This window comes from Phalaenopsis equestris, unplaced genomic scaffold (assembly GCF_001263595.1).
Source record: "Phalaenopsis equestris unplaced genomic scaffold, ASM126359v1 Scaffold000191, whole genome shotgun sequence".
NCBI classification, from domain to species: Eukaryota; Viridiplantae; Streptophyta; class Magnoliopsida; order Asparagales; family Orchidaceae; genus Phalaenopsis; species Phalaenopsis equestris.
In genome coordinates, this window is record NW_018164633.1 from 133,043 (window position 1) to 144,919 (window position 11,877).

Here is an 11,877-nt window from a genome sequence, read left to right on the forward strand (position 1 = left end):
GTATTCTATTTCTCCCTGTGGGATCGATATCTAGGACTCCATTAGAGCCCTATATTACTTGAGCGATACGTATACTTGCGTTGACAAATTCAACTTTAACATTATTGAATATTATATCTATACATCTTTATTAAATCAAACATATATATATAAAGCCGCAGTCAAGTTTTTGGCATCGTTGCTGGAATTTAAATCTTCTAGTAGCGTCATCAAATTCTTGTAATTGTTGATTTACAAAAAAGGTCGGTCACTAACTCGAGCAGCATTCTTGAACCAAATATTTGGGCACTCTATATAATGGTTGGAGTATATGCAAGCATATAATTTGAAAGTTGTGCCCATATTCTCGAACCAAATATTTGGGCACCCTATATAATGGTTGGAGTACATGCGAGCATATAATTTCAAAGTTGTGCCCATAATTTATTGTATTCATATTATGCGTTTTACATGCATCTTAACGCAAAAACATGATCATAATATTTTATGCCCTTCAAAATATAACATTATGCTTGATGCATTTGCAAGATCTAATTACACATCTAAAAATACTTGCATGTGTTCTAAGACAAATGCATTGGAGCTGAAAAATATTTTGAAAGACAAATGCAAATCTTGATATCAATGAAATTAATTGATTATGCTTATATCTTGTTAAAATATATTTATATAACTTGAAAGTACTTGCATAGTCACTTAAGAATATTGTAGTGCACTTGTACAAATCCCAAAGCATTGCATTTAAGTTAAACACTACTTTAAAGCTCATAAATTTCTTTAGAACTTTAGAAACTTAAGTGTTCATTTAATCCCAATGATGTGCACAAAAAATCATATTTTTGACTTTTTCAAAAGACAGCCTTCTATCTGCTCGTGGTTCAAATTGTAGATCCGATGGCTAATTTTTTAAGCCTAAGATCTTAAATTTGAAAAACCCAAATTCGAATTAATTTTAAAATGTGGAAGCCTTAGTTTGGAAAGCCCAATTTTTAATTAATTTTCAACCCTGGAAGCCTAAGTTTAAAAAGGTCAGTTTTAAATTAATTTTAAACCCAGGGGGGGCCTAAATTTGAAGAGCCCAATTTTGAATTAATTTTAAACCCTAGAAGCCTAAATTTTAAAAACACAACTTTGAAATAATTTTCATCACCTTTGGTTCACCCTTAGGCCTCCTATGAATAATGAGAACTTTTTCAGTCCTATGTTTATGCTTTATAGAGCCTATTGAAGAAAAAAATTATTCGATCTATGACTTATGCATGATGATACCTGTTGAAGGTGATATTAAATTTGAGGTGATGTCTTCTTAAGTGAGGATCATCTCATTTGATGTAATCTGAATTCTTATATCAGCTGAATAAATTCTCTTGGATCTGAATAGCTTGAGCTTGTCAAGCTGGACAAGCTTGGTGGGACAATCGCCGTCATCAAACTAACGAATTGGGGGCTTTTCATTGCCAACTTGGCTTGTTAAGTGAGAAAAACAGGCAACGACTCAACTATAGGCTTATTGAGTCTAAACTTTAGTGCCCAATTCAATCTTAAACTAGAGTTATGGATTAGATTTGTGCTCTTATGATCATCATACTAGCAAAAAGGGAGCTTTTCAGTACAGTCTTATCTTGTTGAGTCTAAAGTGTAGCCAACAACTCTGCCATCCCTGGGCTTGTTGAGTCCGCCCTTCAGGACCAACCCAAGTCCTGGACTTAAACAACGACTAAAATTGTACTTTGTCATTGTTAGACTGACAATATGGGTTCTTTCACTATGATATTGGCTTGTTGAGTGCAAAGAGCAATAAAAAATTCAACTGCATCAGGACCGTTTGTGTCCGGACTTTAAAACTCACTTAGGTCTTAAACTTAATCAAAAAGTAATTGGTGTTTCTCTAATTTAACTGGCTGAAGCTTATAAATTTGAAAGACTTTCTCATCCGATGTTCGAAACCTTAGCGAGTCTTAGAGACAAACCTATGACTTCTAGAATAGTCTTATACACCTTATTTGTAACTTATAGTGTCTTCTTTTAATAAACTAAATGTAGCTTTAATATTAATAACTTAAACTTCTATATAGGGATCTCCGTATGAAACATAAAATCACCGAGTGGCATAGTACTTGTTTAATAACATGACAACTATGGCACTCTTTATATTCAAAGATGACGATTTTGAGTACGATGTCAACCTGAATTCCTGGAGATTTTGGTCATGAGCTTTTCGACAACTCTTGTAGTAGAACTCAATATTGAGCACAATGTCAACCATTGGTGCTGGGAACTACAACCTTAAACTTGATAATGTCTTAAAAGAGTGGGTTTTTATCTAATAAAGGGATTTCACTGGTTGGGGTACTTTGGGGATCTCAACCTTGTGATCAGTGTCAACAATAATGGGGTGATTTTAGTAATTGGGTAATATATTCAATGACCTCGGCATTTAACATGATTTTGACCCAAATGATTAACGACTTAACATTTGGGGTGTTCATGGATCTCGATATTCAGAATGGTCTCAACCCGAATGATCGCCTCCCTTGATCGGCAATGAGGTGATTTGAATATTTGAAAAATCTATCCAAGAATTTTGGCAATAAGCACAATGTTGATCAATATGATTAATGGCTTAGTGTTTAGGGTGTTTGAAGAACTCGGCTTTAGGCACGATGTCAACCCGAATGATTGTCATCCTTATTCAGCAATGAAGTGATTTGAATATTTGGGAGATAAACAGAAGAATTATTGCATTTCGTACGATGTCGACCTAGATGATTGAGAAATTCTTACAATGCAAGGAGAATTTTAGCAACATAAAATATTTTTAGAGATCTCCGCCTGAGGCACAATATTACCCAAATAAAATAGAAAGCATCATGCCCTGAAAGCTTGGGGATCTCGGTAATGTAAGGGTGTCAAATCAGATGGGTCGTGTTCATGTCTAACCTAAAATTGACCCGATCTGAAATAATTAAAACCAGACCCGAACTGAATATTAAATGGGTCTAAATCTCAAAATCGAACATGACCCACCTTCAAACCTCTAACCAAAACCCGACCAATAAAAGCATTTAACAGGAGAAATACAATTATTTGGGCCAAAAATCAGGTGAATTTTGAGTCAATCTCAGATAAAATCTTTGTTGGCGAACTGATTTAAAGTCAATTTAGGTTTGACGGGTCATTTTAAGATTGGCAAGTCAGCTATTTGTATCTTGTTTGCTTTTGTTGATATTAGTAAAATCAGCTCCCTTTTGAGTTTCTCCACCTCTCTATTGCAATTTATTTGTTATTTATTCATTATTTTTGGTTTTGGATTGTATCATATGTCTACAAAAAATATAGATCCATGATTAGTTCACTACTTGCCTAGAGATGAGCAATTTTAGAACTTGAGAACAAGATTAAAGGGACAAAAGTGAATCACTTATGGAAAAATTAAATTTATATTAACTTATCCCCCCAAACTATCGTTTATATGAGATAGGTTCGGTCTCGTATTTTCAAAATTAAACAATTACATTTCAAAACTATATATATATATATATATTATATTAAAAGCCCAATGGTTAATATATTAAAAAAAAAAAAGATATATATAGGTTGTATGAGTGGGCCCAAAAAAGGCACCCTACCCACACGGTACAACATACAAAAAAGTAAAGATACATGTAAGATCAAAAACCAAAATCACCAAAACGCTTAGGGATGACCCAATTTAGTCCTATCTCTGCCTCTAGTTCTAGGAAGGGAGCCAACTAACAAATTGGTGAGCTGTGTGCCATTACCCAAAGTGACCAATGTATCATCCATTAGATTACTAAGCTCAAGTATGTTTTCATTTTTTTTCTTCCTCCTGGATGTGTAAACCAGTCATTCCTCGTCCGATGATTGACTCATTTGATCCGTAGATTCCAAAGGTGGTCGGACAGTTGTAGGTCGTTGCACATCATGATCCCCATGAGTCTGAGTAATACTAACATCTTTTTGGACCTGATGAGATAGTAGTGAAACAGTCGAAGCATTTCCACCTGTATTATCGGTGATAGGTTCTAAGGTAGGCTGGGTCTGGAGAATCTCTCTTTCCCCCACGATAGAAAGTTCCAAAGACGGGGGAGCTATAAGTGGGGACTGAATAGTTGACATATTATCTGCGGGGAAATTGACGTCTTCCGGGGTATCCTTCTAATGATCAATAGTGTCAAAGTCTTGGAGCTGATCCGGAGGAGATGGAATCACAGCCTCTAGCGGAGCAGTTTGCTTTTTTGGTCTGAGGTGGGGGTGTAGATGATAACATTGAGAACAGGAGTGTCCGAACATATGACAGTTCGAACGATACGGAGGAAAAGACTCAATCTACCTTCTGTCAATATCTTTGGTGTTGTGTGCCCAATCAGATTTCCTCAGAAGCGGGTGTAGTGATGTCTCTTTCAACAAGTATTCTGGCTTTAAATAGACGGGAAATATTAAAAGTAGGAATGTCCGTCTTGAGTGATTTTTCATAAGCTAAGACAATAAAATACAATATTTTTTGAGAAAAATAATGAAATTTCAGACCAGGGAGACGAATCCAAACTGAAATGATTGGTAGTTACGTCTGTGGGTCAAAATTCGCAGACCATTTCAGAATCTCCATTGCTCTGTTATCAATTCATATTATCGTTCTAGCAAATAAACGCATGTAATTATCTTCATTACTAATTTGAATAAGAATGTGTCTCACATCTAATAGTCCAATTTTCCACTCTCCAACAAGGTGCATAAGTTCAAATTCTTTGCGAATGAGCTCCATTTTGGGATGATTATATAGAAATTTCTCAATCAAATTCAGACCACAAGAATAAGCAAGTCGAATACCTTCAGCTTCTGTAAAAAATATGACAGACTTCTCATTCTTCCTAACAGGTTTCTTGATGTCCTCAGCCCACTCAAACGAAGGAGGAAAAGATGGAGATTTATTCTAACTTTTGATATAAGCAAGACTGGTTAACTAGACTTTTGTATCATGATAACTCTCATAATTTAATTTGATAAATATTTATATTAGGGGTCATGATCTTTTGATCTTATCACATGCAAGTTTTTTTTCCCCTTAGTGTTTGCTAACAATTGGTATACATTACCAAAAAACTATGATCAACATTCAATATTTGGTATCTTTCCATGTTTTTTCCAACAATAAGGATTCCATGGTAGCTTTCAATCTACGTTTTTTTTTTTTTTTTTTCTAGCCAGAAAGTCTGCAAGTAGGTAGTTTATTATTATATAGGTCAGAATCAAACCCAATGTAATGGCACAAACTTCCATGGTCCTTACCAACCAGACTACTTGGTACCCTACAATATATTTTGAATGAAAAATTTTCTTTGGCTTGGTGACTATAATTTTGTCTTTTCTTTTACAAGACAATATAGTCAACTTTATTCCTTTTTCTATTTACTAATTATTCTCTTAAGCTACTTTTCTCAACTTTTTTACACCTCCCTCTGTATTCCCAGAATCCTCTTGAATCAACCACCACCGAAATTAAACCTCACATCCATCCAAAATCACACCTAAAGCTCTCGACCATTCTAGAACACGGTCTTTTTATCTACTTTTCAACATTCAGTACTTCAATTTGTTATTGCTACATGCCTCATATTCTAACAAACAATCCAAATATTCAACAATTGGTACTTCGGTTTTTGGTATCACCAACAACTTAAATCAAGATCTAACCTCATTTCATGTTGCCAAAGGGGGGGGATTTTTTTTAGTTCATATTAACAAGGCATGTTTGTATGTTGTTAGGCACATTCTCTTGAGTTTATTCTTAGATATAGCATCTAATGAGAGAGTTATATTTACATGTTTATATTATTTTCCCTCGTCCCAACATCAATTTATTATCACCAAATAGGAGGAGAATGTGTCCTAACGAGCTGAATTAGATTATTAAGTTATCCAATAAGCTTAATAGTGATTTAATGATAGAAAAATATTCACTAGAGTAGTAAAGTGGTTTGGCTATGTGTTCATATGTTTGCTAATCAAGTGGCTAACCATGAAGTTCATGAATTTGTGCTAAGCAAAGCTGTAAGAGTATGCAAGCTTTAGACAAGCTTAAAATGGTCAATAAATTAAGATAAAATCTATAAGGAAATTCAAGCTCAAGTGCCTAGTTTAGGCATTTAGGTTGCAATATATATAGCAGAGTTGAAGTCAACTGTTTCTTTAGTACTGCCTACTATACTCATAAACCGCCAAGTTATATGAGTTTTTACTTTAGTCATGGATTTTACAGTTTTATGATTTTATAACTATATGCCATATTTATTTTGACTTGTTTATTTATTATGTTTAAGTTGGCCACAAGTCAATTGGAGTACAAGAAATACAGCAAATTATTCTCGTGTTTCAGATTCCATGAGTTTTGAAAGTTAATTTATATTTTTCAATTTATTTTGAGAAATGGCAAAAACTTGAAAAAATCAAATTCTTGAAATATTTATCAAATTTTAAGTTTAATTAGAACTAAAGTTACTATTTTTTCATGAAATTTTCTTATCGATTCTCAGCATTTCAAATTCATATATAAAAAAATTATAATATTATGGTTATAATTTCAAAATTTTAAAGCACCGTGCAAAATGCCCAAATTTTTTTGCACAAAAAATGCTGTTCTCTAGAACATGCCCATGACATATAAGCCCATGCGACGTGATGAATACATTGCAACAGAAACGATAACAATCGGTGTATTTAACGGCAAGTTCGACCTTTATACAAGTTTTTAGGATCCATTTATGCCATAACTTTATCCCATAAAAAATATATAAAAAAAGAATCATTTTTTGGGTTGTTAAGATATATTGGAATATGAAAGGAAGAGAGCTTATATGTTAGTATCACTAGGATGGTTTTCTATGAGTCATTATAAAGTCTCCAAACTCCTCACTTCTCAGTTTCCAGAGTTTCTTGCTTGTTTTCTCAGAAATCTATTAAGGGCTAGAGAGTTCTCTTTGATGTCGACTTGTACTTTGTACTCATTATAAAGGAGAATTCGGTGGGTTTCTTAGAGAATAACCAAGAAGTGGGTTCTCCGAGGCCTTAAGGATATAAGTGAGTGGTTCCACTTGCTAATTTTTAAAGAGTAAGGAAGTGTGCAAGGCTTCTTCAGCTATCAAGGCAAAAGAGGGTTGGTGCATTTTCCAATATGAAGGGCATAGATGTAGATGATAGGTGTCAAACCACAATTGTAAGTGTCTAACGATAAAATTATCAAGTTGCACATTTTTGGTTCTTTCATAGAGAAAAGTATCAAAAAAGTCCCCCGATTCCTTGCAGGGAGTGATTTTAGTCCCAAAGTCAACAAAAGTGTCAATTTATTCCTCAAATTATTTTAATATAAGCCAAAATAGTAGTCCCCATGGAAGACTATTTTAGCCCCAATTTAAAGAATCAGTAGACAAATTTGACAATTTTATAGACTATAGTACCAAAATGTCCCCATACAAACAATCGAGAGACTATTTTGACACGTTACTCCTCTTTCATATGATTGCTTCTATATTCCTTCACATTAAATTCAAATATTTGTTCTTGATTGATGTGATTTCATGGCAAATGTTATGGTTTTTAAGTGAAGCTATATTTTGCGCTCAAAAGTTTACCCACTCACACATCTGGCGTTATATATCTCAAACATCATTAAAATCTTGTGTGCGCTTCTAATTATGTTTTATGCATTGTGCTTAATTTGTTTTGGTTGAATTAGAAGAATTTACAAAAGCTTTTGTGCAATGCCATTAACCAAACATTTATTTTCTTTTTATCATAACCAAGTTGTTTTTAATATCAAGATGATGCATGTTCGTGAATAAGTCAAAATTATAGTATTGCCAAATTATACACCAAAGCATCCAAAGCAAAGTTAAAATTAAACAAATAAGAGATATAATGTGGATGCAATAAGCATATATTAGACAATGAAAGAACTAACAAAAATATAATCGTAAAAGTTCTAAGTACAAAAATGCATGCATGCTTCATTACATTCGCCAATGAAAAAAGGAAAATACTTACAAATTATACATTATGTAGCTAGAGCAAATTTTATTAACCTAGGAGAGCCACAATGGTAATACAAGAACCATAGAATAAAGAATGACAACTGAAAAAAAATGAATGAGAGACCTACAATATAAATATAAACGGTGATACAAGTACTATACAATGAGAACGACATAAATGCATTTCTTAATAAATACTTCATGGTGATGAGTGAATAACTATCATTATGTGGATAAACAAAATAGACACAACAAAAATTTAAAATGGCCTTCTATAAAAGAGTTTCCGAACAAACTCATAAATTTGTTTATATTATATGCCCTATGACACACCTATTGCGTAGTGAGGTTTGCATCCGCATTATCAACAAGTAATACTTGAAAAAGATAGAATTGCCACAGTGGTAAATGTTTGACTAATTTGTTTCTGGAACAAGATCTTGAACTTATATTTTATTGAATAAGCAAAAAAATATGTTGAACCACAGAAGTTTTATGACATTCTAACTAATAAAAATCCATAATAAGGTCGTTAAAATGATTTTTTTTAACTCTATCAAGATAACTTGCATGTTAATATTAGGGATCTCGTTGTCATAAGAATATTGCCATAATCATCCAAATTTTTTTAAGAAATTAAAGAAGAAATAAAAATAGATAAGTGGATCTTCCTGTAAAAAAGGTAACAATAAAATTCAGTTAGCTGGATTACCTAAATTGACTGATGCTTTCCTTCAAATTAACAATAGATTTTTTTTAATATTTTTAGGCAATTTTGCCAAGTTGATTTTATTCACTCATTTCTATATAAACAAAAAAGTTATTGGCAAAAAAATTTGTGTTTTATTCTATTACGTAGAACAAACCAACTTACCGAAGAATTTCCATAATTCTTCAAGCACATAAGACATTGTACTCCTCCACCATCAAGCAGATCGAGCATAGACTTCGAAGCAATGCACCCGCAATGTAGACGCTGCAAGAGATATATTAATAACTGAAAGCAAAGAGCGAAAATGATACTCCGTAAAATTCAAACATAACCGCACCTTTCCACAAAAGGCACATTCCCTCCAGCCAGATTCCTTTTGGTGGAAACTTTCACAGAAAACTAGCCTCTCGTACGCCAACCTAGATCAAGAGAGAATTTCTTAGCAATCAGCAAGGGAGTAAGAAACCGTAAAGGAAAAACTAACGAGTGATAAAACATAACAGCATATAATCCACATATGGCTTAAGAATTTGTGGGTCTTCTGGGACACAGAGCAGTAGGCCTGTCAAATTCCAGTTCTTGACTGAACAAACTATATTTAGAAAACAAGGAGAGGAGAGTCGATGGCTTTTTTGCGACTGGGACTCAGATTTGGTGGGATTTGAAAGAAGGAAGAAAGGTGATATAATAACTGAGAAATTAAAGCTAAGTAAATTTTGTATTTGATTAAATTCAAAGCCTAATTATAAGTGATATTTATTATCATATAATTCCCGAACAAAGAAATTAGAAATTTACAAGAAAATTCAAGTCTTTCTTAAAATAGAAAAGATAACTCTTCTCAACCTGGATAAGGTATTTAATGAGAAATATTCCAATATAAATGCTTATCACATTACTTGAAAGTACCCATAAATTCATCACACGAAAATCCTTGCTAATACAAGAGGAAAGGGTGGGGGTGGGTGGGAGTGAAGGAGATAGGGAGATCTTTATAGGGTAGATCATGGAGTGGTATCTTGAATCCTTTAAATTTGTCCTAATTTGTTGCCCCTCCTTTTCGGAGATTTGGCATTAACATTCAAGGTACTTGCTCAAATTCTATAACTTTCTGAACTTTGATTTATTCAAAATTTGAGTAAATGCTATTTTTCAGCAGTCTTGTTGCTTTGAGTATAAAAAACATTTAAACAACTTTTGTTAGACCCAATTAGCATAACTTATGATCCACCTATACAGCATAAGTTCTTCATTATTTTAAACATGTATGAATCTTATCGACCTTGCTCTAAAATGGCTAAACTCCATTTATATTTCCTTACTACATTCAGTTCTAAATGGGTTTAATTAGGGAGCTTTCCAAATCATGTCAACCATAAGTCCTCCCTTTGAGTTTGTTTGATCCTAATAAAAGAACATCAATTAATGAGCAAATAAAAATTACATTAACTCGCCAAAAATGTAATCATCCCAAAGGATGTTGCAGTTAACTCTGGTGGTGGTCTAGTTGATCCATGCAACCTAGTTATAAGATTTGATATCTCCAACCAAGTAATAGCAGTCATCACTATTGTTGTAGATGAATCATTAGTTGTAGCAACCATTCCAATTAATGATATTAGCCTACATTACTTAACTAGCCACCCCAATAGGGACGTTGACACAACTATTCGATCAATCAGGAAAGAGATGTCACTTAAAGCCTTCAAAACCATCTAGCATAATATTAATGGTTGTTTTACATATGGAGCAAGAGCCCACGGAATTTCCTTCCTTAAAATATCAATGTTCTTCAAGTCCAATCTCAAATGGAATCCTTTCATCCCTTCAACACAGCCAAATGATGCCAAGTACTTCAGTAAAATAATGCACAAATTTCATTATCTAAGCCTCTCCTTCTTGCATTAAAGTTAAATTTAATAAAACATATAACCCGTGTTTAAATTGCAACTTTTTTTCTTTAAGAAATTGCACCGAGACATCATCATCATCTACAACATCAAACTTGGGAGTACACTGATTCAAAATTTTGATAAGAAATTACCACACAACAATGGTGCACTCAGACAAAACAAAATATGCGCGTCTGTATACAGCATGCAACGTGTTAAATGAGCTTCTATCAACCAGCGAAAAATCACTGCAAAAGTATAACAGGACGCCGCACAACGAACAAGTATCTTAGAACACATCAGTACATGAAATCAGTGCTGAGTACAGAATCAGAAACAGGGATCGTTGATAATCGCAACTCAAAACTTCAAAATCTGTAAATAAAATAAAGCGCAAATTTCTAAATACGAACAAGCCCAGATTCAATACGTCGCCAACACAAAAAAGAACGTGACGTGGAAGACACAAATGAAATACAGCAGAAATTGTTTAAAAATGGAATCCCGATCAATCTAACCCAAGACCCAACGCACCCAGAAAAAATCTACACAAACCAAAAAATGCATGATCATAATCAAGACATTTTCCCAATCCACAAAAAAATTTAATAAAAAGAACGATTATCTACCCGCACTTATCGCAAAGCGTGGCGAATCCACCCGATCTCAGCAACCAACCCTTCCTCCATACTCCGGCCGCCGCCGTAGCACCACAACCGCCGTTCATGCATCGCTTCGTCGACATCCCTTCCACCCCCAATCCCTTCTTCCACGGATCAAATCTCCCACCACAACACCGACTACTTCCGAACCCTAACTACGCACCAGCAAACAAACTTTAAGAAACCCCCACAAATGCTAGCTCGGTTTGCAAGCTACCGAGATAGCTAGCTTTCCCTTCCCTGGGTCCACCCTCAAACTTCTTAGCCCTGCGAAGACCCCTTCTCCTTTCGAAGTTCACGGACCTAACCCTGAACCTCGTCGGAGCTTCCCCAACTCCAACGCCGGTTGGCTGCCTCTCCTCCGGTGGGTGGCGAGGATCACAGTCACAGATTGATTGGGCGAGAAACGAAGAACGGCACCTTCATGCAAGCGAGAAACACAGCTGACTTCGCTCCCGAAGAGATCAGAGATGAGGAATAAAGAAAGCTCGATATGCATGCACGATCTTCATCATGCTCAGGTCGTCCAATGGCTTCCCACTCTTCTCACTCCACCGGTCATT

General features: G+C 34.5%; 1 protein-coding gene across 3 annotated transcripts in view; it reads right to left on the reverse strand.

Annotated features, from left to right (window-relative positions):
* LOC110022449 (B3 domain-containing protein Os07g0679700) overlaps positions 1-11,877 on the reverse strand; it is a 31,718-nt gene extending 19,841 nt beyond the window's left edge. For all 3 annotated transcript variants that reach the window (XM_020721402.1, XM_020721401.1, XM_020721400.1), the window contains exons 1-3: positions 11,282-11,877; positions 9,098-9,179; positions 8,923-9,024 (exon numbers count right to left, since the gene is read on the reverse strand). In XM_020721402.1, the coding sequence (XP_020577061.1) occupies positions 8,923-9,024; positions 9,098-9,179; positions 11,282-11,397 (300 nt within the window). In that variant the 5' untranslated portion in view covers positions 11,398-11,877. The remainder of the gene's footprint in view (positions 1-8,922; positions 9,025-9,097; positions 9,180-11,281) is intronic.